At 51.1% G+C, this 26,039-nt stretch overlaps 8 protein-coding genes across 8 annotated transcripts; 4 read left to right on the forward strand and 4 right to left on the reverse strand.

Annotated features, from left to right (window-relative positions):
* Window positions 1-1,447: 1,447 nt before the first annotated feature.
* LAESUDRAFT_648915 (uncharacterized protein) lies at window positions 1,448-2,076 on the forward strand (the record flags this gene model as incomplete). The annotated part of the gene is made up of 2 exons (XM_040904145.1): window positions 1,448-1,765; window positions 1,855-2,076. 2 exons carry the CDS (start codon window positions 1,448-1,450, stop codon window positions 2,074-2,076), a joined length of 540 nt encoding a protein of 179 aa, XP_040766035.1.
* Window positions 2,077-7,664: 5,588 nt separating this feature from the next.
* LAESUDRAFT_649357 (uncharacterized protein) lies at window positions 7,665-8,922 on the reverse strand (the record flags this gene model as incomplete). Its single annotated transcript, XM_040904172.1, has 3 exons — window positions 7,665-7,886; window positions 7,945-8,478; window positions 8,575-8,922. The coding sequence occupies 3 exons, from the start codon at window positions 8,920-8,922 to the stop codon at window positions 7,665-7,667; spliced, it is 1,104 nt and encodes a 367-aa protein (XP_040766036.1).
* Window positions 8,923-12,460: 3,538 nt separating this feature from the next.
* LAESUDRAFT_60507 (iron hydrogenase) lies at window positions 12,461-14,744 on the forward strand. Its single transcript, XM_040903109.1, has 5 exons — window positions 12,461-12,601; window positions 12,660-12,761; window positions 12,815-12,930; window positions 12,984-13,466; window positions 13,527-14,744. The coding sequence occupies exons 1-5, from the start codon at window positions 12,581-12,583 to the stop codon at window positions 14,620-14,622; spliced, it is 1,818 nt and encodes a 605-aa protein (XP_040766037.1). The 5' UTR covers window positions 12,461-12,580; the 3' UTR covers window positions 14,623-14,744.
* Window positions 14,745-14,747: 3 nt separating this feature from the next.
* On the reverse strand, window positions 14,748-15,452 carry LAESUDRAFT_60498 (uncharacterized protein). Its single transcript, XM_040903108.1, has 5 exons — window positions 15,317-15,452; window positions 15,239-15,263; window positions 15,166-15,177; window positions 15,022-15,114; window positions 14,748-14,971 (listed from the first exon to the last, which is right to left on the reverse strand). Exons 1-5 carry the CDS (start codon window positions 15,331-15,333, stop codon window positions 14,873-14,875), a joined length of 246 nt encoding a protein of 81 aa, XP_040766038.1. The 5' UTR covers window positions 15,334-15,452; the 3' UTR covers window positions 14,748-14,872.
* Window positions 15,453-16,369: 917 nt separating this feature from the next.
* On the forward strand, window positions 16,370-17,389 carry LAESUDRAFT_648891 (t-SNARE; the record flags this gene model as incomplete). The annotated part of the gene is made up of 5 exons (XM_040904143.1): window positions 16,370-16,430; window positions 16,499-16,602; window positions 16,664-16,847; window positions 16,904-17,019; window positions 17,096-17,389. Coding segments are annotated over 5 exons (759 nt in total), but the record flags the coding sequence as incomplete, so codon positions are not given.
* Window positions 17,390-17,944: 555 nt separating this feature from the next.
* On the forward strand, window positions 17,945-21,890 carry LAESUDRAFT_60532 (uncharacterized protein). Its single transcript, XM_040903112.1, has 19 exons — window positions 17,945-18,574; window positions 18,645-18,773; window positions 18,824-18,878; window positions 18,936-18,960; window positions 19,010-19,099; window positions 19,152-19,369; window positions 19,421-19,643; window positions 19,697-19,769; window positions 19,832-20,001; window positions 20,054-20,183; window positions 20,241-20,289; window positions 20,354-20,559; window positions 20,626-20,655; window positions 20,711-20,737; window positions 20,788-20,896; window positions 20,946-21,023; window positions 21,093-21,356; window positions 21,410-21,453; window positions 21,517-21,890. Exons 1-19 carry the CDS (start codon window positions 18,152-18,154, stop codon window positions 21,694-21,696), a joined length of 2,523 nt encoding a protein of 840 aa, XP_040766040.1. The 5' UTR covers window positions 17,945-18,151; the 3' UTR covers window positions 21,697-21,890.
* Window positions 21,891-23,913: 2,023 nt separating this feature from the next.
* LAESUDRAFT_60859 (uncharacterized protein) lies at window positions 23,914-24,624 on the reverse strand. The gene is made up of 2 exons (XM_040903137.1): window positions 24,485-24,624; window positions 23,914-24,420 (listed from the first exon to the last, which is right to left on the reverse strand). Exon 2 carries the CDS (start codon window positions 24,311-24,313, stop codon window positions 23,969-23,971), a length of 345 nt encoding a protein of 114 aa, XP_040766041.1. The 5' UTR covers window positions 24,314-24,420; window positions 24,485-24,624; the 3' UTR covers window positions 23,914-23,968.
* Window positions 24,625-25,197: 573 nt separating this feature from the next.
* Window positions 25,198-25,921, reverse strand: LAESUDRAFT_676281 (uncharacterized protein; the record flags this gene model as incomplete). The annotated part of the gene is made up of 2 exons (XM_040905618.1): window positions 25,865-25,921; window positions 25,198-25,806 (listed from the first exon to the last, which is right to left on the reverse strand). A coding segment is annotated over exon 2 (567 nt), but the record flags the coding sequence as incomplete, so codon positions are not given.
* Between the last annotated feature and the right edge of the window lie 118 nt (window positions 25,922-26,039).

The raw sequence follows: 26,039 nt of genomic DNA on the forward strand, positions 1-26,039 counted from the left end.
ACCTCACTGCTACATCGTCTACTAGGCTTGACCACACTATAAACCCTGCTAATAGTCTGCCTGACTATTGGAGACGTTAGGTATATTTGGTATCTAAGTCTCTGTCCACGTTGTGGACTAGTACGTGTGAGAAAGCACACGTGGTTTCGAACGTTCTAGCAGGAAATGCTTCATAACACTCGCTTTCCTATGTGTCTACAGCCCTCATAAATGTTTACCTCAGACAATATCAGGAACTCCTGGATCTGCTCTCGCCTAACCCGTCAGGGCTCTCTGGTCTGAGTAGAGGAGTAAAGACCAACTCGAAACTGAGGGGTAGGCCTCAGCTCGAGTCAGTATATATGCAAGTGGGGTAAGACCCCTGGTACTGGGTGTAGGACCCTGTGTACCCTAGATTTGTACTAATACATCATTATGGCATGCTATGGTGTGCTCAGGCCTAGTGGAGTCCATCTAAGTCTAGGAGTGTCTATGGAGTCCAGGCCTATGATGTCACTATGACATAGGGTCACGTGACTGATACATGTCTGAGGGATGTCTGAGTGGTGTGGGTGTCCTATGGTATACACGTGAAGGCGTAGTGATACATTCTATATATGGTATATGGGTGGATAAATAATGGTCCGTGGGCACTTGAGACTTGTGGCACGGACAAACCATGACACCCCGCGGACACCACCGAACGTGGATGAGGGAATGGTATCGTTCATGCATATCACGTCGGAGCAGGATGATGAAGCAGGCGTGGATACAGGTGTTGGGGGAGGGTCCTGGATGAGTAGACTGTGGAGTCGGGTGAGGGCGGGGATGGGGATAGAGGTTGGTGAGGGTGAGAAGAGGAGGGAGTCTGGGATGATTAAGAGGGAGAAGAGTAGCCGGTGATTGAGGGGGGAGTGCGGTGCAGGCGATGGCTTGAGAAGGCTCTGCATTCAACTGGGTGCTTTATCGTTTGGTTTGTTTTCAATTGGTCAGATGGAATAGAAAGAAGGAAGGCATATGGACTGGAACTCGCACTGTACACTACGCATTGTCATGTCTTTGTTCTTGTGTCATTATGCATCATAATTGTTGGTCATCATTGTTAGTTGGAACATATTTGTACCTGTCGCCTTTCATGGCTATGTCTAAAATCTTCTCGTATGGACTATATGTTGAATTCAACTTGTGTATTCGTACCTGTTGCATGTTCCTCTTGTTGACCAAGCAGATGAATCTGGTGATCTGTTCCAAAACTTTGCACGTATCAGCCACCAGATTGAGTTGTGTGACTGAATGGTCTGACATAGCGTGTGCAAGTACGCTGCTGAGATAACAGTTCACACTGAGCACTGTAACAGTCTCGAACATGCATCGTGTTGTACTGCCTCTGTCGAGCGCACATTTATATATCAGGACTTGAGCTTTGGAACCAAATAACCCATCACATCGGAACTATCCGCAGCTCACCATGCCAATCATCGCACCGCACGACATCTATGCCAAAGAATTATTTCAATGCAGATACGGGTTGCCTCTGTGGTTTCCCAAGCCTGGCAGATTGGGTGAAGTCCTTATCGGGGATGTCGGGTTCCTACAGGGTGGTGCATTCATCCATCTGTTCAATGCCGCTCGTCCAGCCGATGATGAAGTCAACAAGGTCTATGGCGTACCGGACGATTTTGAGCAGTTCATTCTCGTGAAATGGGATATAAATGAGTGCACAAATGCGATCAATGCTGGTCCGGTGTGCAGCAAGAGTGCCACCACCGCAAAGGTCGATGCTGAGGTCAGCATGTGAGTAGTACCGTGATGGAGATCATTGAGATAGTATCTGACGTTCACACTAAACTATATTCCCTATATCACAGTGGGCAGGTGGGAGCTTCATTTCATTCCAGCTGCGTAGATTGTCAGGGAGCATTCTTGCTTCTAAAGGAATCCATGAATCAGCAGCAGCTCTTTCGGAGCAAAAGTCTATTTGTATACTTGCTGCGTAACATGCCACGCTGGCATGTGTTTGCTCGAGATGTGTGTGACATGGTCCTCGTGGAAGAAGACATTCTCTTTGTTTCTCGGTGGGTCAAGACAACCGAGTAGGCTCTGGGAGTGCTCACAATGGGCCAACATTCAATCAAACTTAGGTTTGCTGCAGAAGCGACAGTAGGCACCTCATTTTCATTCTCCCATGCTGAAGATACTGCTATACTTGGAGGTGTGGGCTGACACTCATCAAGGATGCATCCAGTCCGAGGACAGAGCAAGCAGAACAGCGGAAGGCCTCATGGCACAAGCGGCGCAAACAGAAGCAACCCGATGCGCGAGTAGACGACTCGAAAAAACACCAGTCACTGAAGCAGGATCAGTGCATCTTTTTGCACTACCATAAATTGAAATCCTGTTTGATGTTCCTTCCAAGGCAACTGAAGGTGGCTGCAGTGCCCAACAAGCCAGGAGATGATCCTGAGAATGGTGATTCAAATGCCGCTGTGTTGGCAAATCAAGATGCAATGACTGGCACAAGCAATGATGAACAATTCAAAGTAGAACAGATTCCAGGCATTGACGAGGTACGTTGAGGAAGTTCTTTTGCCGCAAAAACCTTGGCTAAATATTGTATAAAAGCCATATGAGCCAGCACAGCTACTATTGACCACATTTTGGAGGTATGGGTGTTTTCATTCTCTTCATGCATATCTATAATACAGTTGGGCTGGTGTAGCATTCAGATGCAGATGTTGCAATTGTGAACGATGAGGAAGTGTTTGCTATCATGCAGGTAAGTTGATGCTGCTTCTCTGTAAGATGATGCTGAATTGAATGACTGCTACAATGATATGAAGAACACACCGTATGTTGACATTAAGGATGTTTTGCGTCACTGTCCACTTGCTATATCTATGCATGCAAACAGCAGTAGGTGATTTGACTGATTCTCAGAATGATTGCTCACCATCAGTCAGTTGGAACTATTGAAGTGAAAGCTGCTATTGGGTCTTCAGAGTCAGACATGACACCTAGGGTGTCAAGTGGCTCTCAAAAAACTGCAATCTCAAAGACTTTGACATGAGGTGATATTCTTCGCACTGATCATATGATAAGAAAAATGTTAAGTTCTTTTTCTGCTGATCATAATAGGTTCAAAAGGCACGAGAAAAAATAAGTGAGAATCCACGCAGGATCGCCGGGTGTTCGGTAAGCAGAATACAGTCATACATATGGTATCCACATGCCAGACAATGACTGACATTAGTGAAGGACAAGGGAGTCAAAGTGATCCCTATAAAAGATGAGGGGATGTGAATTATGCCCAGTCTGATGCTTGAATTGTGATGCTCTTTGTGACAGTTCTGGCCACCTTTCACTGAAACCATGGATGTCTCTGCTGTATTAGTCTTTGAAGAGATATCTTACAGTCAGCTACACTTTCAGATGGCATAGGCTTGCCCAAATCAAAAGCTTGGGTCCTTCGCAGAGTTCAAGTTTAGCTTGGGCTCCATAAATAACGTCCAGACTTTATGAAAGGAGTTTTAACCATGAGCGTACTGAACAAGCAGCGGGCGCACATTCACAGACTTGCCAAATGTGGCATGGATGCTGTCCAGTGATATTTGCGGGGCCTGGGGAAAGTGCCACCACACGCGCTTAGTGCTGCTTTGTGCACACCTCATGCATGCCTCATGCGTGCTTAGTGCCACCTTGTGCATGCCTCATGCATGTCTCACGCGTGCTCAGTTTCTATGCATGCCTCGCTCAACTGCCACTTCATACCACTTCACTGCCGCCATCCTACCACTTCGCTGCTGACCTCTTAAAGAGTCTGATGCAACCTGTGCTGATGACCACGGTGACTCAAGCCTGGGACGCCAGGTCATCTTACAGAGGTTCTAGTGTATCCTCACTTCTGTCCTACCTGCCCTGCCACTGCCAGCCTCTTTAATGTCTGATCAATGTATATCGCATTAAATTCTGTTTATACTCACAGTAAGGACTCTGTAAATGTTAGAAGAGTACCCACACATGAGTAAGTCACCTCACATCGTGGTGATTCATTTTTCTCCTTCAACATGTCATGCTTGCTTTGGAGCATTAGTCCCTCAGTTCTTCGGCCTGGGCTTGGGCCAATTTTTGGGCTGCTCAACAGCTTCAACCATAGGAACACATTCAGAATCACTAAAGTCCAGCCCGCACTACAGGAATGCTCCACATGTGAGCACACATTCTCCTTGACAATTTATAGTAGATGCCACGACTCACCACCAGCTCTTCCTCAGTACTTTCATAATCATGATGGAACCAGTGTAAAGGCAAGTCTTGATATGGATCTCAATCATCTTGATGCAAACCGCTGTCGAGACCCCATTGATAGTATCCAGCTGGTCCAGCGACCGCTAACTTCTCAAACATGTGCATTTTGAGACTGGAGATGCACTCACGGTCAACATCCACATGATCTCGTGGGTCCGGGGTGCCGTTCATTTGAAATCTCCATGCTCGGTCGAGTTCAGCATCATGCATAAACTCTGGCAAGTGCCTCGCAAGTATAACCAATGTGAAGGCATGACACAGTGGGTAGCGACTGAGCCATTGGTGATCTTCATTCTGTGCGCTGCTCACATGGGTGGCGAACCAATGCGAAATGTGAGCCTGATCTTGAACACTGAGATCACCCACAAAGAACTCATTCGGTGGCTTCATCAAGGCCGTCTCTTTGCATTTTTCACAGGAGTCCTGCATAAGCTTCAAGAGGTGGTTGACCACCGGATATTCCATGCATCATTCATTAATGCTGCCCGATTTCTCCTCTTTGCAGTTCTTCCAGTCCAGCTGGTCATCAATGAGCAGATGATGTAAAGAGCTGAGATGTGGATGCAAGATGCTGTCAATCTCGTTCGTGTGAGGGTAGGCTCGATAGTTGAACAAGATGTCTTCATCAGTCTCTAGCGTAGATGCGTGTACCCACTTCCCAAGCTATACAGAACATCAGGATGAGTTATTGTTGATCATTTGACAAGTTAGCGCTATGCACTCTGATCTGATGACGGCGCATTCTATCATGCCATAGCTCATCAATAAGGCAATTGTCCGCGATTCGCACCATTGAATCTGGTGCAGGCTCTCAGAACTGACACGCTCGCCACCAAACGACATGCCATGTCCCGTCATCATAGCATGTGATCAAGTGCACTGGATACCAGAACTTGTCATGCAGAGCGAGGGCACCTTGGCCCATCCTGTTAAGTAGTGTCCAAAATTCAGCACAGGTTCTAATTGAGCTGAAGACATCACACTTACCTGAGCCGTTTTGGCAGTGGTATGATTTTTTGCTTGGCATGCCTTCCTCGACCCCAACATCACCTGACTTGCTCTACCATAGGTGCCAAACCTGTCAGTGAGCAAAATGCGCAGATGAATGCTGCCTTTGGAGTGAGACGATCCATTGTTGCCCATGGTTGGCAGAGAATGTGAGACCAGTTTGAACATAGGTCACACTGTATCACATCTTGCCTATCAGCGAGTTGAAGTCCGTTTGAACCCTTGGCTCCGCAGTGACAATGAAAATCAAATTCAGTTTTTGATAGCTCCGTAGCAGCATCAGAGTCAGAATTATGTGACATGTGCTTCAGATCATCGCAGGCTGACTTCGTCGATGATGGTTGTCCCTTTTTGCTTGATGTGCATGCCCGTTTTGCTGAGGAGCCTGTTACATCAATAGATTCTCGTCTTCTTTTCCCGCTATGTGAGATGGCAAGTTGAGAGATAATCGGGGTGATTTTTGCTTCTTGCATGGAATGTTCTAAGCACATCTCAGATGAGTCGGTGAGTTATCAGTGATGTCTACTTTGATATGGTATGTCTGGTAGTACATACCTGATACATCTTCAGACACGCTTCGTGTCACAGTGTTGTAGTCAACAAATCATCGATTATGAGGATTAGAAAGCCAGAAGCGGTCTTTGTCCTTTAATTGATGCATATTGCTGCCCGTCAGCTCGCAACATGGTAGCTTCTCAAACCCAGTCTCGGAGATCTGAAGCGAGTGCTTCACTTTTAGGTTATTGACGAGAGTCTCCTGTATGAACTGTTGAGCTTTCATGCCACCCCGCAGATGATATATAACTGCATGGGTAGTGAAGCCTGATGGGAGAGAGGCTATATGAGAACCAGCCAAGTGAGAACTGATCTTGCTTCCATATGAATGACGTGTCAGCCCTCCAAAGGTCATGCTGTCATAGTCGACCACTGCCTTGGTGTTATGTGGGACAAATCGTGTGCCAAAGTGACTCTTGCTGGGGCTATAGAGAATACGACTGACGATATCATAGACAGCATCATTTTCGCACTTTGACAGAGGCTTGAGATGTGCTGGAAAGGACCATTTGCCATCAATACCCTGAGAATCAACCTCAACCATGAGCATCACTGGTAATGACATGCACATTCAGAGCTCCTTCGCAAAACCTGAGCACAAGGCATCTCCTTTCACAGATCACCAGCATTGTTCAAGATTGGCAAATGCTGTTGGTGCAATCAAATGATGAAGCCACTTCTGCACATTGCCCTGGAAGCGTTCAAAGTCAGCAGCTGCCAGCTGAAAGAAGAAGTGCTGTTCGGGGTGGCTTGAAATCTGATAATGATCACCTGAGCCTAAGCATTGTCAGAGATAAATGAATTGACCGCAGAAGTAAGCTTCAGCCTTTCGATCAAGTTCTCTTTTACTTGCATCTGAGATGAGTGCAGACAGCCAGACCTGTAAATGAAGAATCACATGTTGAATGGTGTCAATGAAGCATAGCCTGAGAACATACGAAGGCAGCTTCAAATCTATTTCCTGGACGGATAATGTTCGCATTCCGTAACATGGTTTGAAATCCATTCCAAAGGCAGTTCAGGAACTCAGAGTAATCTTCTGCACTGCCATCGCCTTGCTTGGTATGCCGTTGATCTATTGCATCATAAAGATGCCAAAGAAGACTATCCTTGTGCTTCTGAGTGAATTGGCTTGTGAAGTCACTATAGTCATGCTCTGAAACTTGGTAGACAATGTCCAATGACACGTCAAGCCAACACGAGTTTGCACACCACTGAAAGCTTTGCTGCACCAGTGAGTAACGAGTTTCACGCCTGGTACCTTTTGCTTTGGCAGCAAGTGACTTGAGTTTGGCTCTCTTCTTCTTCAACAGCAGGTGAGCATTGTCTGGTGCACGTCCATCATTTGCTTTCCTTCGGTTGTGACCAGGGATGTGAGATTTTTTGGTCCTTCCAATGCGAGCTGTGGTCTTTTTCCATGGTTCGGGATGGCCGTAATGTGTGAGAACTCCATCTATTCATGCATAAATGTATGAAACTGATGACAGAGATAAGCATGATGGACTTACTGCTGCCACCTGCAATCTGGCGTTCAAAGTAGATGACGAATTGGCGGATGGCTTTTAGGCCAGGTAGCATTTGATGTCTCTTTCCAACTGCCTGATATATCTTGTAGTGCATCCCTTCCTCTGCATTTGTTGTATCAGGTAAATGATCCCAGAGCTGACCGTCCATCTTGCGATATGCTGGAAAAAGCATCGATGCATGTTCTTCACAAAGCCACCAGTTGAACCACACCTTGATATGAGGGAAATCGGACAAAAGCTTGTGCGCAGTTATATGGAAGGCTTCAGCATCATCAGCATTCAATAGCTGTGTCATATACTTGCAAAATAGATGAGATTTATTCTCAGGAACCACGCCACCGATCCATCCAACATGTGCGATTGATGTGCGAAATGTTGCGCACACCCGTGCAAGTGTTTGCTTGCTGCTTCCAAAAGTTCATGTTCACTGTGTTTGTCCTCTGACTGGGATTGCCAGAAGCATACAAATGCAGCAACAAATCCATCACGTTCAGCTTCACTAAAATCAATGACCTGATATAGCATGCACAGTCAAATTCGCAGACAGGTTTCAGGACTGTAGTAAACTCACCCCGCTAAACAACTCGTCTGTAAGCACAATGCCACGTCTTTTGGCCTCCTCTGCAATGCTCTTGAAAAGTGCATAAAAGTGGTGCTTGAAGTGCTCGCTAGAGCGCCCATTCACATATGACAGAATTCCGGGAACCCAGCGATTAAGGAGAGGGCTATAGCCAGACGTGATTATAAGAACAGCGTTGCGGTCCTCCCAGAAGCCATGAGCAGCATCAGATACAAGACCATTCAGGCCATCATCGAGAATGCAATCCTTCACAATCTGTGCCAACAGCATTGTGCTTTGCATGCAGATTACTGTCACAGAGCCGAATGTCTTGTGAATTATAAATCTCAGATTGTTCTCCTCGAATTCAGCAAACCCAGCAATTAACTCGTCACCGCCTTTCGCAATGGTAGAAGTGAGCTTCTGTTGCTCCTTCTTGACTCTATCAATATTGAGAAGCACCGAGGAGATGTCCGCTACAGAGTGACCAGGCCCAATCAAGGTAGGAACCCCTACAATGAGTCGCAACGGTCCAACGGAGGGGTGCTGATCAACGATCTAGGCAAACTCGGCTTCTTGATCTCTCGTGAGGTGCAACAGATGGGTCAGAGGCACATGTGTATGCTCATGATGATGTTCAACATACAGCCTGTGCTTGTATTTCCAAAGTGTCATTGACGCATGACAGCGTAGATGGTGAAGCTTGGAACCGCATTTGCATGGCATAGCAAGTTGATGCTCCAACGCAGTCTTGCATGTCACTGGGTGCACGACAATGGAACATTCGGGATTGCTGCACTTGATAGCACCTAAGCAGTGGCGATAGAACTGCTTCCCATCCTCCCATCTGTCAGCCTCGCTGTTGCCCTTCTTCGATCCATGATTCTGGAATGCCCAATGTATCATAGCATCCTTAGTCTCTGCAGCCTCTGCATTTGTGAAATGCCACTTAACTATGCCATTTGGCCAGCCATCCCATGCTGTAGTCATTGACCCATCCACTGAGCCCTTCTGTGACCCTGCATTTTGATCTGCTTCCGAGTGCCGAGTGCCATCTAATGTGATCACAGCTGCAGATGCATTGTTCTGTGAGTGTTCCACGGATGCATCAATTGTGGATTCCTTCTGTGACATTTGCAATCCCTTGGCATTGTCGGAAGGATGACGTGTGGAGGTGATATGAATCGATGAAGAAGCCGCTACTCTAGCAGTGTGCGCAAGTCTTGACTTCGGAGAAATGTCACCCTTGAGACAGGAGGAACTGAACGCTTGCGTGTCTTCTGCAGTCTTCAAGTTGTGTTTGTTTTGTCTCGCTAGCATGTCAGTCATCAATCTGGTCGGTTGCCATGGTGTTTTTCTTTCGAAGAAGTTTATGATCTTGGTATCATGCCCACGTTCTAGCTTTAGCTCACTGACAGCAGATCTGGAGTGCAGCTGTGCTTGCGACGAATGTGGAACTGCATCGACATGAACATGCTGTGACTTTACAGGATCTGACAAGGAAGAACTTGTATTGATAAAGGGGTCTGATGCTGCACTTGATGGCCCAGAGGGCAAGGCATGACCGTCACGTAGTACATATCCAGCGATAACTCCTATGTATGATGATCAGATACTGGCTGGATCGTGAACGAGATCAGCACATACCTGCAGAATTGAACACGGGTATCAACCCAGGTAGAGGTTGCGAGATTTGTGAGAGTGCAGATGTCAGTCCAGAGTGCTGGTCAGGGACATCCTGGGGTCGTTTTGAGTGATCTTGCAGGCGCGTCCTGAAGTAACGTAAGACATGTTGGATGAAACCCTGCAGATGATGTTATGAGCTAGAAAAAGATGAAGAAGGAATGGAGACAAACCAGAATCATCCCCCCCACCTTCTCCTGCAGTTCGACCGCTAGAAACTCAGTGGTGTAATGAATGATATCAGAAGTGTCTGCAAAAAGCAGACTCCGGAAAAATGAGCATAGGACTTTTGATGTGGATACCGCTAATAGATCACAGCTGCAACCATAGTAGAGACAGAAATAATATGATGAAGCAGGGGGGGAGCGTTGACATCGCACTAGGTGCAATCGGTTGCGCTGCCGCTTCTTGTGCCGCCACGCATGCTTAGTGCCGCCTCACGCGCACTTACTGCCACCTCATGCCCGCTTTAGTGAACGCTTCGTGCTATGCTGTTCAAAGTGTACTTTTATTCTTAACGCGTTATCTTAACTCGTTTCGGACTTAATGCGTGCGTTGACCTTAACACGTTTAGGACTTAACAATTTATTCACATCAGGAAAGTTCAAATACCGCCCTTTAGAGCTTTTTTCCATCCATGAAAGGTACTATGTATATCCGAAAAGCGTGGGGATCTCCGGGTTTTGCGCTGATTGTAATCCTTTCTGGCACTTTCTGGTGCCTTTTCCATGAACGAGTTGAAATTTTGTCTAAGGATATTAAGTAAAAGACACAATGGCAGCAAAACTGCTGTCGAGTGAGTGCGAAGCAAGAAAGCCAGATATGAACATCGTACTGAAGATCGACTTGAATGTCGACAGTGACAAAGAACAAGACACTGCCTGGCAGCAACAAATTTGTTATGCCCATGCCATCGACACCTCCCACAGTCACACTGAAGGCAAAGATGCCAGAACCCCCAGTCCATTCGATGCTTATTCTTACTTTACAGATCCATGGACCATGGGATAGCAGGAACTTCATGTACAGGTTGAGCTCTTGATGTAGGAACTGTTGTACATGCTCTCTGATAGGCTTGCAATAGCAATCGATCATACTATTCAATCATCTGACGGAAACCTACATGATAAAATTGCCATGGCTCAAGCAACAAGTACACATGATGTGGGCAGCTGGAGAGGCTGCTGAGATGCTCAAGGATGCTCCATCTGCTGATTCAAAAAAGGCAAGAAGAAAATGGTTGTGAAAGAGGGTGCGGCCAATCATTATTATACTACATAAATGAGTCAAGACATATCTTCAGAGGACAATGAGCATCCAGAGCACGGCGACAGTGATGACCATAATGATGCGCACGAGGTGTTTATGAAGGAAGGAGTCGATGGTACAGACGACGAGCTCATTGGACATGGTCTGCATTTGCTGAGTCCGCCTGCCGCTGGATGGAAGGCTAATAGTACGTTGCAGTGCCTAGTCTACAGTAAATATTGACACCTCCCATGCAAGGCGGAGGCGCCGGTACTCCCCAGTCCATTCGACGCTTATTCTTACTTTGAAGATCCATGGGATAGCAGAAACTTCACGTACAAGTTAGCTCGTTGCGTGGGAAAGATTGTACATGCTCTGTGATAGATCCACGAAATCAATCAATCGTATTATTGAATCCTGACAGAGACTTACATGAATAAGATGCCATGGCTCAAGCATCGAATACGCCGGCCTCGAGAGTGTAACTTGCCACAGTATTTCAACATTGAATGGATACATGGATGCTGCCCGTGGAGACGTGAACCTAGTCATCGACGTACGCGAGGCGCAAGGAGTAGGCGGTCAACCAGATTGAGACCGGCATGGAGAATGGGCTTGAGAGGTGGGATTGACGTCGAGGTGTGCAGAGGGAAGAATGATGTACTGATATTGGTTCTGGAGTCCGCGGCAGTGTCACGGAAAGCATGAGCCAGGGTGCGGGCTGTCACACTTGGAAGTCGCGCCGCACCTCCGTCTCTACCTCGTTCAGCATAATCAGCCCGTGAAAACGCGTTTTGCATGACAACAAACCATGATGTTGTGAACTCCGTGTTGCAGATGAACTTGGGAGGCACCCACGACGGCGGAATTCACTAGTTGGTGGCAGACGATCCGGCAGTAACGTGCGTTAGGTCCAAAACAAGTTAAGGAATAAAAGTACAATTTGAACAGCATATCGTGCCGCCTCATGCCCGCTTTAGTGAACGCTTCATGCCGCCTCACGCCCGCTTTAGTGAACGCTTCGTGCCGCCTCACGCCCGCTTCGATGAACGCTTCGTGCCACCTTGGTGAACGCTTCATGCCGCTTCAGTGCACCACCAATGCCGCCAGGACTTGGCCATCATCGACCACACTGACACCCATCCTAGCTTGAACCCGGTTAGCAAATCATCCTAAGAATTCAGACTCGAAATGCAAGTGCTCAATGAAGCCATACAGTATACCTGATGCACAGGAGGCAGAAGAGCATGTAGATGATATGTTCACAATGCCTACAGACAGCATTTTCGAACACCTAGAGTAGACTAAGAACTCACCAAGACTGCCACCTTCATGATGTCATTAGTGCAGTCCAAGGCAGAGGTAGTGGGTAGAATCAGGCAAGTCTGATGTAGTTATTATGCATGTATTGACACCGTAGAATACATGATGTTGCCACAGGAATGCAAGACTGAGTCTTTGCACGTCTGCTCTGGGCTTCTGAATGCGCGTACTTAGCAATGGGCAGTCGCACGAGATTAAAGCGCACACAAGGCGGTACTAAGCGCGCGTGAGGCGTACACAAAGCGGCACTAAGCGCGCACGAAGCGGCATTTTTCCCGGGCCCATATTTGCGGGGCATTTGTCAGACTGAGGGAAACGATTGCTCTCTCCCCTCATTCAGCGTCGCGTTGTTTCTGCGCAATAGACTCTCCCTCTATTCGCAGACTACCACAAGATGACATTTTCTGGAGCCTTGGTACGTTGCAGGCATCGTGGTTGAAAGGAAGGTGGTGCCAACTGTGCGCTGTCCGCAGACGTTGACGGACCTGAATGACTTCATCACGCCGTCCCAAGCGTGTATCAAGCCGGTTGAGCAGACAAACAAGGTCGAGGCGAAGGACTCTGGCGCTGCTTCGGTGAATGCGATGTACTCTCGTGCTAATGCTGGTCTGACTCTTTCTATCTGCAGACCCAGATTCAGGTTGACTCGAGTGGATCGTACTATGAGGTCGCGACAAATGGTGCTACCAAGGAAAAGAAGCTCGAGACAGCCCAGATCAGCCTCAACGACTGCCTTGCATGTAGGTGCGAGCACATTCCACGTCGAATGCTGTGCATTGCTCAACAGTCACTGTCAGCGGCTGCATCACCTCCGCTGAATCCGTTCTGATCACTATGCAGTCCCACACCGAGGTGCTCAACTTCCTCGCGAACAATCCCTACCACACGCTCCCCGCGCACCGCATCCCCGTTCTGTCCATCGCGCCGCAAAGCCTCGCGTCTCTCGCAGCGTCCCTTTCCTCGAGTAGCGCGCACCTCGTCGACCTTGGCCGCATCCTCCGCCGCGTGCAGACGTTCTGTACGCAGGCGCTCGGTTTCGCACATGTATTTGACACGACGTTCGCGCGGCATCTCGCGCTGTTGGAGCACGCGGCCGAGTTTGCGGAGCGAAGGCGTGGTGAGGGCAAGCTGCCGATGCTCGCGAGCGCGTGCCCCGGCTGGATATGCTATGCGGAGAAGACCCACCCTGAGATGTTGCCGTTCATTAGCGCAACCAAGAGCCCGCAGCAGGTCATGGGCACACTCGTGAAAGAGTGGATGGCTCGCCGGTGGTGCAAGCGGTGCGTGTCCGACGTTGCGTTCTTTCGCGCTGACTCATTCGCTAACGGCGTGAACGATAGTCCGGACCAGATATACCACGTCACGGTGATGCCGTGCTACGACAAGAAGCTTGAGGCGTCACGGCAGGACTTTTACAACGAGCAGTACGTGACACGCGATGTCGACTGCGTGCTCACGACCGGCGAGCTCGAACAGCTCATGCGCGAGAAGCAGTGGGATCTCTCGCTGCCCGTCGTTGACGAGTCCGCGCGGCCATCATTTGGCAGCGAAGACGGGAGCGCTATCGACTTACCCGAGCTGCTCGTACATCCTGGGTCGAGCTCTGGATCCTATCTGCAGTCATTGATCTCGATGTGCGCCGATGCATCTCTAGGAAACTCCGAGCCCTCCTCGTACGAACACACGGTGAGAATTGTGCGCTCGGCAGACTACGAGGAGAACATATTAGCACATAGGGACTCCGGCAAAGCGATGTTCAAGGGCGCGAAGTGTTATGGATTCCGGAACCTACAGAACGTCGTGCGGAAGATCGGACGCGATGCGGGCGTGCAGGTCGGGCGCGGCGCAGCGGGTCGAATGGCGGGCGTGCGTGCGCGGGGCCGGGTGCGTAAGTTCGGAGCGGCTGTGAATGGAGATGCAGGCGCTGAGGTGGCGAACGGGTACGACTACGTCGAGGTAATGGCATGCCCAGGCGGGTGCGTCAATGGTGGTGGTCAGCTGCGCCCGAGTGCTGCCGCACTGGCACAAGCGCAGAATGTGGATGCGGAGGGGTACCAGCGCGATTGGGCTGAGAGCGGGGTGCGCGTCGATGGGGATGCGAGTCTGCCCGGATCGGATGGGAAGTGGGGGAGCAAGGGGTGGACGAAGCGGGTTGAGGAGGCGTACTGGCATGCGCTGCCCACGCCCCCACCGTCGCCGCCGGTTGATGCGGCTGACAAGGTGCCTGCCTTTGGTGACTGGGAGGCGGCGAGGAGGGCAGCAGCGGACCGTGTTGCCCTCCGCGTGCTGTCCGATCTGTGTCGCCCGACGTGCGGAATACCACAGAGCTGGTCGACTCGCCTGGACGACGAGGCTGAGGCTCGTAGACGGAAGCTCTTCCGGACTCAGTACCGAGCAGTAGAGAGCGAAGTGGTTGGCCTCGCAGTAAAATGGTAGATGTGTGAGCCTATGTATATATTGTATATTGAGTTGCAAATACAGGCTGGTGATATATTATAGTATGCCAACAGGAGGACGATTATTACAGGCACATACAGGGATTGCGATGGATAGGGTGCTGAAAATGATGGTGAATGGACAGCAAGGATACAGCAGCGATAAGAGTGATGATGCGATGGGGCGGCGAGAGTGGATGCGAATAATACGCAATAATAAAGTAGAGGTGGACCAGGAACGGGGATGCGCGCTATCGACCACCATTTTGGCCCTTGTACCAGGGTTTGCACTCTGGGCAAAAGCCTGGGCGAATGCCGAGGACAGTTTCGGATAAGTCGGGACCGTAAAACTGTTCTGAAGGTGAGCGCTCCGGGAGGTTCGCAAGTGATATGCGCTCACCTTTTCGCAGGTGCACTCGCGGCAGGGGTTGCGATGCGCCTTCGAGTGGATGCAGTACGGGTTACCGCAGTCTATCTTGGCCTTTTTGTTCTCCTGGGGGGGATGTCAGTGTGCAATGCGTTGTGGTAGACAGTAGTCACTCACGATAATGTAGTGCTGGAAGAGAGAAGAACATGACGTCAGTAGAGAAGGGGGGCATACCAGACGCGCAGCGTACCCCACATCCGTACTTGTATCCTTCGCTGGAAGAGACGCTGAGCAATAGGGTCGAAACGGGAATGGTCGAGGCACGTACGTGTGAAGGTTGCACATTGCCGTAAACGAAGCAGACGCAATCGGACGTCTATAACGAAGCCAGGGGAAGGTGGCGAAGAGGATAGAAAAGCGAGAGAGGGCGAGGCTGGGGAACGCGGACGGGAGAGGACAGAGAGGATCAGTGGCAGCCAAGGAGGGGATGGGGAATGTTCATACAGAGGAGGAGAGTGCTTTATAGAGACGGCGACGCGGGTGGCGGAGCGTCAAGGAAATTCTGGTGAGAGGCGCGCGGCAGTCACAAGACGGCTAGAGGAGTGTGCTGATCCGGATATCGATAACAATCAATAATAGCGTTGTCGACGGCGAGGCGATGCGAGGACGGAGTCGATGGATGCGACGGATGCACGATAACTCGCAGCGACGAGCGCAGACAGCGAGCTGAATATTCTCCCGCCGCCACAAGCCACCGCTCAGCCAGTCCCATCGGCCGTATCACGAGCGACGCCGCGCTCCCAGACGCAGTGCCGACACCTCCCACCGCAACGTGCCCATCGCGCGGGTGGCACGATGCCTGCGTCTTTCGTACCACCGGGTGGCGACCGCGATCCGATGCGCAGAACAATGGTGCGAGCGAGCAGAGTGCTGTAGGCGAGTGGCTCGGTGGCGTCTGCTGCCATTCAGTCGGAGCTTGGGGCCGCATGCCTGACGGTTGCCGCGGAGATCAAATCCGCGTGGAAAGCAAAAATAACCGGATTCGGCTACAGGACACGGTCAGTGACGGCGACGGTCACACTCACCGCGGCGCCTCGCTGCACCCACATGTCTGCACGCTCCTCCTCCTCGTCCCCGACGACCCGCTCCCGCACCCTCCTCTTCATCTCCTACCGCGACTCGCGCGCCGGTTCCTCTCGCCGCCGCCGCTCACGTTTCTCTCATACCTACGACGATGCCACCCACGACACTGACGGCGACGAACACGCACACCTCATCTCTCATGACCCCGCACACATCGTCATAGACGCAGAGTTGCCGCCACGCTGGTGAGTCTTGTCGGGTCATCTGTTTACCGTCCTTGCTTCTCTCGCGCTAATCGATCGCTAGGGTCGACATCGCCGACCAAGTGGAGGAGATACTCGCCGGCGTGCAGGCTAAAAGTATGTTTGTATATCCCTTCCTTGATCCCAGGCGGCCCAACCCTGACTCAGCTGCTCATTCTTGCCAGTCGCCACGCTCGACAGGCTGCATGCGAAACACGTCCTCCCCGGGTTCTCGGACCGGTCTGCAGAGGAGCGGGACATCGAGGCAGCGACTACGGACATTACAAAGGTGAGCTCCGCGTCCATCAATACAGCTCTCCGCCCCGTGCTCACCTTGTGTCCCACGCTAGGACTTCCGCCAGTGCCATGGACTCATTCAACGGATAGAAGCCACGCCAGCGCACGCTTTCCCTCCTTCCCAATCCGGCCGGTCAGCACAAGAATTGGCAGCGAAGAACGTGCAGCGTGGTCTTGCAGCTAAGGTGCAGGAGCTCAGCGCATCCTTCCGGAAGAAACAGCGGGTGTATTTGGAGAGTCCGTCGTTCCGTCGCGCATCATTACATTGCATTGCTCAATGCTGTATACAACAGAGCTTCAGGGCCATGCGATAAAGAATCAGGATCTGCTCATCGCGTCGGGTTCCATCTCTTCAAGAGGCACGGAAGGACTGTCAGCTGTGGACGAGGACGTGGAGGCTGCCGCGGCGGTTAGTACCCTGCTCCCATGCATGCCGATGTGATTGGACTAACGCGGGCCTGCTGATCGCTTGGGTCCCCTTCTAGTCGCGTAGTCGTGCGGCCATGGCGCAAGACGTGATGGTGGAGGACGTTGATCTGCGGACACGAGATCACGAGCTCACGCAGATCGCGCGTTCAATTGCATCACTTGCGGAGCTGTTCAAGGACCTTTCGGTGATGGTGATTGATCAGGGGACACTGCTGGACAGCATTGAATACAACATTGAGCAGACGGCGGTACAGATGGAGGAAGCAGTGAAGGAGCTGAATGTGGCCACGAGGTACGTGTGTGCTAGATCTACTTTGGCATGTTCTTCCGGCGAGGAAGGCGCATACTGACTCCGTGTGGGGCACCTGCTTCTGCCAGGTACCAGAAGAACACGGGTCGGAGGGCGTGCATCTTCCTGCTCCTGCTGATCATCTTTGGACTCATTCTCGTGCTGATCTTCAAGCCTCGTCGACGTTCTTCATCTGTGCCATCGCCCGGGCCATCGTCGGTATCGAGCGAAGTTCCTTCGGCTGCCGTGGACGTGCTGCTCCACACCATCGACGCGAGTTCGACTTCGCGAATGCTTCGGCGGCATCCATTCAGATGATACCCCACTTTTTTCGCGACGTCACATACGGTTGGCTATTTGGGTATGATAATGTAGGACACTTCGATTATGTTTATTACGTGAAGCTTACAGCTTTGTAATGTTATGGCGCGTCACCCGCGCATGTGGGCTCGGTGGTGTAGCGCGTCGCTGAGCGGCGTCGGAGCATGGTCCTACCGATGTCCGTCGCTGGATGCTGTTGTGAGGCCAGTCGGCGTCTACTACTACACCCATAATTGGCGGACAAGGATGCGGGGGACAAGAGAGACGCGTCGCATAAATGAAGGCACGGTCACGTGGCCCCGTCAATTACCACTACCCTAATTGATCAAGATCGCCCGCCCTCTTTTCCTTCTCTGCTCTCGACCCTCATCTTCTGCTTCTCCAGGCTGGTCGGGCAGATATCATCATCATCCATACGACGTTCTGCATCGTCATCAGCGGCTTTGCTAAATTATTGCCTTTGCAGCGCGCTTGACACGCTGATACTGTCTTTACTCACTACATGTCCAATGTGCGATTCTCGCAGCCGCCCGTCAACGAATGCCATGACTATGAGCCCCTCGCGCCACCCTCGCCTCCTGAGTCGAGCGTGAACACGCTATCCTACCCGCTCCTGCCCTCGCACGTACGCGAGCAGCGCGAGTCCCGCCCCCGTTCTTGGAGCGGCCAATCCGAGAGCCAGCAGCCGGTGAACCATGAGCCGAAGCTACGCGACGACGGAGAGTATGATCCCGAGCGGGGGCCCCCGCCGATGCATCACCGCAACGAGACAGTGGACAGCGGGTTCAGCAGTGGGAGGAGGAGCAGCAGCTGGGACTGGCTTGGCGGGATAAGAAGGCTCGAGCACTCGGTTAACGATTTTGACACCCGCCGCGCCAGCCAGGCGCATTTGGCGTTCGCGGAGGGCGACGTGCCAAAGAACACGGTGCGTGCACGGTCTGCTGCGATGATATCATTCATATTCGATGTCGAGATCTCACGGTGGTGTTGCGTAGTTCTTTAAGTTTTATAACTACCTGCTTAATGTGTCCGCCATAACTCGCTGGACGATTTATATCATCCCTGTGCTCGGCCTAATTTGGATCCCGGGTATTTTGTCTTTCACTGCATACCCAGATGCCACGGTAAGTGCTTTTAGCGTGTCATGCGTACGTGGATATTAACTTATCAGCAGATTTGGGGAGTGAGGCTGCTGTGGTGGAGTGTCTGGCTATCTGTCGTTTGGTGTAGTGAGTCTTTGCTCACGTTCGTCTTCGTATGCTCTCATGAAATTTCTACATAATTAGGCTGGTGGGGCTCTAGGGTTTTTTCGTAAGTCGAGAGCATAGCACTGTCTCAACTGATGCTAATGATCGTAAAGTATGGTCCTCCCTCATATCGCCCGCTTTACGGTCGGAGTAGTGGCTGTCGGAACACACCGCTATATCGAGTGGCTCGACCCCCTTCAGAGGTCAGTCACAAGATGTTCATTCATTTCATCCCTCATGACCAGTGCCATGCAGATATGTCACGCTGTTCTCGTGGACTCTTATTGTCTGGATCACTTTCCAGCCGCTGATTAATACACGACGGGAGGCCGATATCAGTACAGACAGCAAGACAGCGCTTTCGACCGCCGCGAAAATCCTGTTCGCATTTTTTGAATGCGCGATTATTTTGCTTGCGGAGAAGGTTGCCATCCAGTATATAGCTACCAGATTCCATGAGCGGTCATATGCCGGTACGCTTCCTACACATTCGGCTATTTGCGTTGAACTCATGATATCCACAGAGCGCGTAGCGGAGCACAAGTTCGCCATGCGGGTGCTGGCCAACCTGTACAGGCATTCCCGTGATATGCCGTGGCGCTTGGACACGTTGCAAGGCAACCCCGCAGATGCAGCTCATGCGAAGAAGCCGAGGCGGCTTCTGAAGAAGGCTTTACAGGGTGTTCGATTTGCTGCTACGACGACTACTACCGCTCTAGGCAATGTTGCTTCTGAGATTGCTGGAAGGTGAGACGAGCCTGCAGTAGATGTTTCTATTTCCTGCTGATAGTGACCGACAGTTCTGTCCTGCAACCTAATTCGCCTCAAGCGGTCGTGAGAACGGTTTTAGAATCAGCTAATAAGTCCAGGATGGTTCGTGACGCCTTCAAGCGCGCGTGAACACATTGTGTTAATTTATATGTGTCGATCTACAGCTCGCACGGCGACTCTTCTATTCGTTCGCAAAGCCAGGGTCGAAAGCCATGACGGTAGATGACATTGAGCCGTTTTTCCCCACGCAGGAGGACGCAGATGCAGCATTTGCGCTTTTAGACAAGGATATGAACGGCGACGCGACGAAAGAGGAGATTGAGATCGCCTGCATGTGTGTTGGCATTTGTTTAACGATATCAAGACGAATGCTGACGGCAATGAAGGGACTGTCACCGCGAGCTGCTGTCCATTGAGCATTCGATGCGCGATTTGGACAGCGCGGTCGGACGTCTGGATAATATTCTCATGATCGTGTATTTGTTTGCGGTCATTCTGATCATAGCGGTGGCTTTGGTGAGTACCCGTGCCAAGTCCTAACCTCCGTTCAGTCTGATCAACGATCATATGCAGGAAGCGCAATTGCTGACACTTGCGACTACCGCCGGGACCTTCATCCTGAGTACGCCTGCTGCGGTTGTGTTTAAGCACTTGTTTGGCTCACGTTTGCATTCTATGAACTGCAGGTCTGAGCTGGCTCCTAAGTGCGAGTCTCGGTGAGGTGCTCATAAGCATCATCTTTCTCTTCGTGAAGCACCCGTACGACGTTGGGGACAGGGTCAAGATCGACACTGAGGAGTATACTGTGAAGGAGATTCGGCTGCTGAGCACAGTCTTCCTCAATTCGAGTTCGTGCGCGACGCAGGCGCCGCATGCGATCCTGAACACTAAGGTTTGGTCAAATTGCCATCTCCGGGCGTTGAGATGCTGATCTTGGCGTGGATGGTGCGACTTCCAGTTCATCTTGAATAGGCGCCGGAGTCCTCAGGTACGTGCAGTGTTGCCCGCTTTTTTGCGACAACCTCTGATCATACGTGTTGCAGATGTCGGAAGAGTTCCAGTTTGACGTCGTCAGTAATGTGCATTGTAACCTTGTATCGACATTCACGGCGATACGCAGGCTTTCGACACCAGCTTCGACAAGATAGAGAGATTGCGTGAGCTAATGCTCGCGTTCGTTAAGGCGGAGAGCCGGGACTTCCTGCCGAGCTTCGACGTGATCATAATTGGTGAATTTTGATCTATTTCTACTAAGCCTTTACGCGAACTTGTTTCTAGATATCCCAGAGCAGGAGAAGATGACGCTGAGCGCCGATATCAGATACAAAAGTAACTGGCAGCATGGTGCTCTCAAAGGTCAGCACCCCCCCAACCCCCCCCCCCCCCCCCCCCCCCCGCCGGGCGGCTCACTTGACACTCTTCTAGCCACCCGGCGCAACAAGTGGATCACCGCCCTCAAGACAGCCATGGCGAAGGCGAAGATATGGGGACCAAAGGGCGATCCGGACCCGCCACCGGCCGTCGACAGGGTGACGCTCGTGCCCTGGGAGAAGATTGCGGAGGAAGATGAGAAGACGGAAAAAGAGAAGAAAGGGCAGCAGCGGAAAGAGAAGCGCGACTCTGTCACGGTGCAGGATATGCAAGCGCCTGCGGCGGACTGGAATATGACGGACAAACAAGCGATTATCAGTAAGTGCGTGTCATGCGTGGTTTTGGTCGAGCGCTGACTCGACGTGGGGCAGTGGATGATACAGAGAATATCTTTGATGACGCGGGGTCGGCTACGGTCAGCATTCTACTTCCACCTTCTTGTGCATCTCCCCGCCACGATGACTGACCGACATGGCAGACCCCCTCGACAGCTGTCAGCAGCAGATCGTCATCCAGAGAGCGCCGACGACGGCAGCAGATGCCAGTGTCGACTACGATGCCCACGCCTTCGGCTCTGTCGACCAGTGCAGGGAGCAGCACCGCTGGCGAAGAGATTGAGATGAAGTTGTCGCCTAAGGGTGCACCATCGACGAGATGAATACTGACCAGCTGGGATGGTCAGATGAGTTCACTGTGTCTGTGCTGTATCTGTTTTGCACTTTGCCTCCGCATGTAGCTCAGTATGTATGAGTCTCTCAGATCGGGTCATCAGATATGACTTGTGTTTCATGTATCACTCAACAATCTGTATCGCCAATATATATCGTGTTAGAACGCATATAATCCCAGTACAGCTCGTTTGTATGTGTCCGAGTTCGATTCTGTTCATCTAGTGTGCTCGACTCTCCGTGCAAGGTTTCATCCGTACTTACTTGTGTTTCTCATCACCTAAAGTAGTCCGTTCGTGGATAGCCTATCTATACGAACTACAAGTATTATTTGCGGCAATGATGTGAATACGAAGTAAGCCTGAGGGCTATGGACGATGTTCAGGCGCATGTTGGTTTCCCCGACCCGTCGACCAGGCCGGGTACTTATCCCGAGGGCCACGAAAAGGCCTGCGCCAGGACCGAGTTCGACAAGTGCGAGCAACGGCCCTTCCCTCGAGACCCCCTCCCATCCGCTCCTCGCTCTCCCCCATCCTCTCGACAATTATAAAGCAGCACCACAAAGGAATGAAAAAGAAGAAAATAAAGAAGAATAACGGACCTATCGCGGTCCCGCGGATATTGAACACACGACACGCGAGAAGAGACACCCGGCTAGCGAGCACCTCCCCTCCAGACGACGGCGACCAGCGCACGCCGCCTACCTCAAGCGCATCGACACCGAGGGGAGTCCCGTTCTTGGTCACTTCAACCCAAGGCGGAGCACTGTAAAAGGATGGTCAGCTGCGGTGACGATCTCATAGAAGGGGCTAACCTGATCTTGAGCAAGGACGTGAACCGGCAACCCTAACGGCGCTGCATGGCATGATGAATGGATAGCGTGAGTAGATGGCGATGAAATAAAGGGCGTTGCTCACCCAGTGGACGCGAAAAGCCCGCTACCTGCAATTGAAAGGAAGAAACCTGTGAAACAAAAGGGAGAAGAGGAAGGAAGAGGAAGAAGTGAGGAGAGGGCATTCGCGCGAGCTGGGCGGATTCATATAGGCATGGATTGTTTGTCGGACAAACAAGAGGCTCACTGTCAGCCGCGTTCAACCATGGTTTCAGACTCAGATGAGGCTGTCAGCCGCCACAGCCGCGAACGCGTTTGGACCAACAGGTCACGGGACCGCGTCGATCTAGTAGGTTCTTATGCCTTCCGTAAGTTCCATTCAACATAAGCTATAGGATCTAACACTGGAAAAGACTTGAGCAGACATCGGACTGGACGTTCTTGCAAGAGAACGCAAGGTTTAAGCGTCAGAAGCACAAGTAACTCGCATGCCCGGCTCTCACCTTGAAGCATTCAAGGGCCCCGACGTTGTTCAACGCGAGACACCCGGAACGTAGGTTTTTTGCATATTACGGAACCAGTTGTCCATGAGAAGCTCGCCGACTGCCTTGCACTGTTTTGAGACGTGCGAGGTGCGATGATCACCCTCAGTGTTCCGATCATGGCCACTAGCATTTTTCTTGCACTCGTACGGTCGGTGGAAAGGACGGAAGATACAGTACCTTAGATATACGACGTACTATAGGTTTGCCTTGAGTAGTAAGAGGTAACAAAAATAACTTACACATGGGGCGCCACGATGTATAACACTTTCAGCGCCTACATATTGAGGAGCAGCACCCGTCAGCACGAAAATCACGATCTCGAAAACTAGCCGCCGGTAGACCATTGTACGCAGTGGGAATATGTTCTGTTACGCCAAGCATGACTTTGGATTGAAATTTCGCTTCCACCCGCTATCAGCATACCCCAATGCACCGCGATCGCTCGTCGTCGATCTGCGATAATTTAGCCCAGTTCATCCGTCATACGAGACGACAAAATCTTACGCAATCGTCTTGACCGGGGGGTTCGTGCTCACAATGATCAAGGTGAGCGAATGTGCGTCGTCGATTGAGGGCTGTGCTGATGGGATGGTTGGCACTGATAGTCGTGCTGTGTGTGGCGATGTGCTTGAGTTTGAAGACGAGCGGCAGAGGAGGATCGAGCTCACCCTACGCTGATCTAGCAGCTGTGTCGGTCACCGGGGAGGAGAGCATGAGAGCTCCTTTGAGCATCCGTCAGCCACAGCGAGATTGCTGCCGATCTAGTATTGCCTGATCTTGTCGTGTCGCGACGGTTCGTTGCATGATGCAGCGTCTTGACGTTATTCATAGATATTGTGGACGTCGTGCACGTACGAGCACGGGAATCCATACCATGGCACGAGATCAAATTCCAGGCCACTTCGCCTTTAGGAGTCTCTCAGTGGAGACATATCTGATGGATCTGCTGAGTCCGTCTCGGATCACTCGTCGAAGACACGGGCCACTGCGGCTCCCAAATTGGCCCGGTAGAATAAGCGTTGCCGGCTTCGTCGTGAAGACGACGAAATGGACGGATAGACGTCTTTTGGAGAATTCGGACCAGGATCGCCTGGCCGCTATGGAGGCGTTGAGCGCTTGATGTATATGGCGTAGGGGATTGTGGAAGAGACCGAAGTGTGCGACGACACTTCGAAGAGCCAGCGAGACGAGGGCAGAAAACTTGGCGGCCCACTTGAGCGTGTCCTTCATCGTTGCCAGAGTAAAGACAAGACCACGAACGCGAGAAGTATCCGCTGGAGACACAACGGCGCAATGATCAAAAATTCCCGTTTGACGAAGAATCCCTCACTATGGCGCTGTAGTTCAATATCGCGATGCAGATCAATGCGCCAGTCTAGACGTAAAACGTGGGATACTCACCGGAAGATACCTCGCTCGGTCAGTCGTGGGAATAAAGGTGCAAAGATTTGCTTCCACTGCTCCTTGGCTGCTGTAACTGTGGCATCGCGATCTTTGGAGAATGTAAAATTGGGTATAAGTGCAAACTCCACCTTGCTCAGCATCCTGAATGAATTAGATGAAAGATAATTGTCTATCTCTTCTTGGTGAGTGGACTCGTAAATACTGAGCATGTTCTTCAATTCCTCCTTCAGTTTATTGATTCCGGGTATTGGTGCAAGCCAGCGAAACTCTATCATAACTTCTCGAAGCTGACCCGACTTGATTGAAAGTAAGACTCGACACAATGTGTCGAGGCCAAAGTCTTGTGAAATATCAATATGGGTTAGCCATAGTCTTTGCAGTGAGTTATTGTGATCGAAGGATAGCACCGAATCTGGAGAGACTCTGGTTAGCAGAAATGCTTACATGAAATCAGAGTGCACACCTGCAGCAGACATTTTTACATCTGTCCATTGTTCTACATCCCCAAGCCTAAGATCCAATCGCATTTCCGACAGTGAGCCAGATGCAGCATTCAACAAGTGCTGGCATCTCCATTTGTACTGTAATTCAGCCACATTGACTGGGCCACTGATGATGAGTTTCTGCAAACGACTCGAGATGCAAGGATGAGCAAGGAAGTCGATGAGTTTCTCATATCCCAGTGGGATCTGCGCGAGCGACAAGGACCTGATGTTGACGCGATTGTGATATAAACCAAATGTATCGCGGTGGAAGTGGTCATGTGTGAACGTCAGATCTTCCAAGTCAAGCCGGACCAGGTGTGGCAGGGCGCAAACGAGGCGCCCAAAGACGGTGATCGAGGGGAATGTGACACCGATGAGATCGAGGCGAGTGACGGAGAAGCCGGAGAGATGCAGGAAGACATCTCTGTGCATCATCCACGGCTCCCACTTTGAATTCCATATTCTGAGCCACTCGAGCCGGGGCAGCTTGCGAGCAAGCAGGATCGCCGCTATCGACAGTGCTGACAGGTCCATATAGCTTATTATGTTCATATCGTGCGTGCGGTTCGACAGCTCGGGCATCTGCTTCAGCATCTTCGCATAGGCCTTCACACCCTTAACACTCCTGATCTCGATCTGCCTGTGCAAGTGGAAGCGAATGGGATGGTACCACGCTCGGCAGACGAGGCTGCACTTCCTCAAAGTGTTCTGGTCGTCCCACAGATGGTTGATCGCGTTCTCCCACACCTCGATTGGAAGTTGCGGCAGAGTTCTCGTGGCCACTGGTTCCATTTTGGACGAGCCAGTCTCGTCTGCCTTGCCCTCGCCCTTGGTCTAACGCAACACAGCACTTAAATGGTCGAGAACGCGTGCACGGAGCTTTCCCACTCACCGTTGGCTCAAGCCTTTGCACTTGGAGCACCTCGTCCCCTGTAGTTATCGTGAAGTGTTTCAGGTCCTGTTCAGAGGACGCCATAGCGTTCGTGTCGAGTGGTGGGAGATAGTACTTGAGGTTAAGGCTCATCAAACGTTTAAACCCCGCTGTGGCTGATGTGGCTATTGCTTTG

The sequence above is a fragment of the Laetiporus sulphureus genome (assembly GCF_001632365.1).
Source record: "Laetiporus sulphureus 93-53 unplaced genomic scaffold LAESUscaffold_11, whole genome shotgun sequence".
NCBI classification, from domain to species: Eukaryota; Fungi; Basidiomycota; class Agaricomycetes; order Polyporales; family Laetiporaceae; genus Laetiporus; species Laetiporus sulphureus.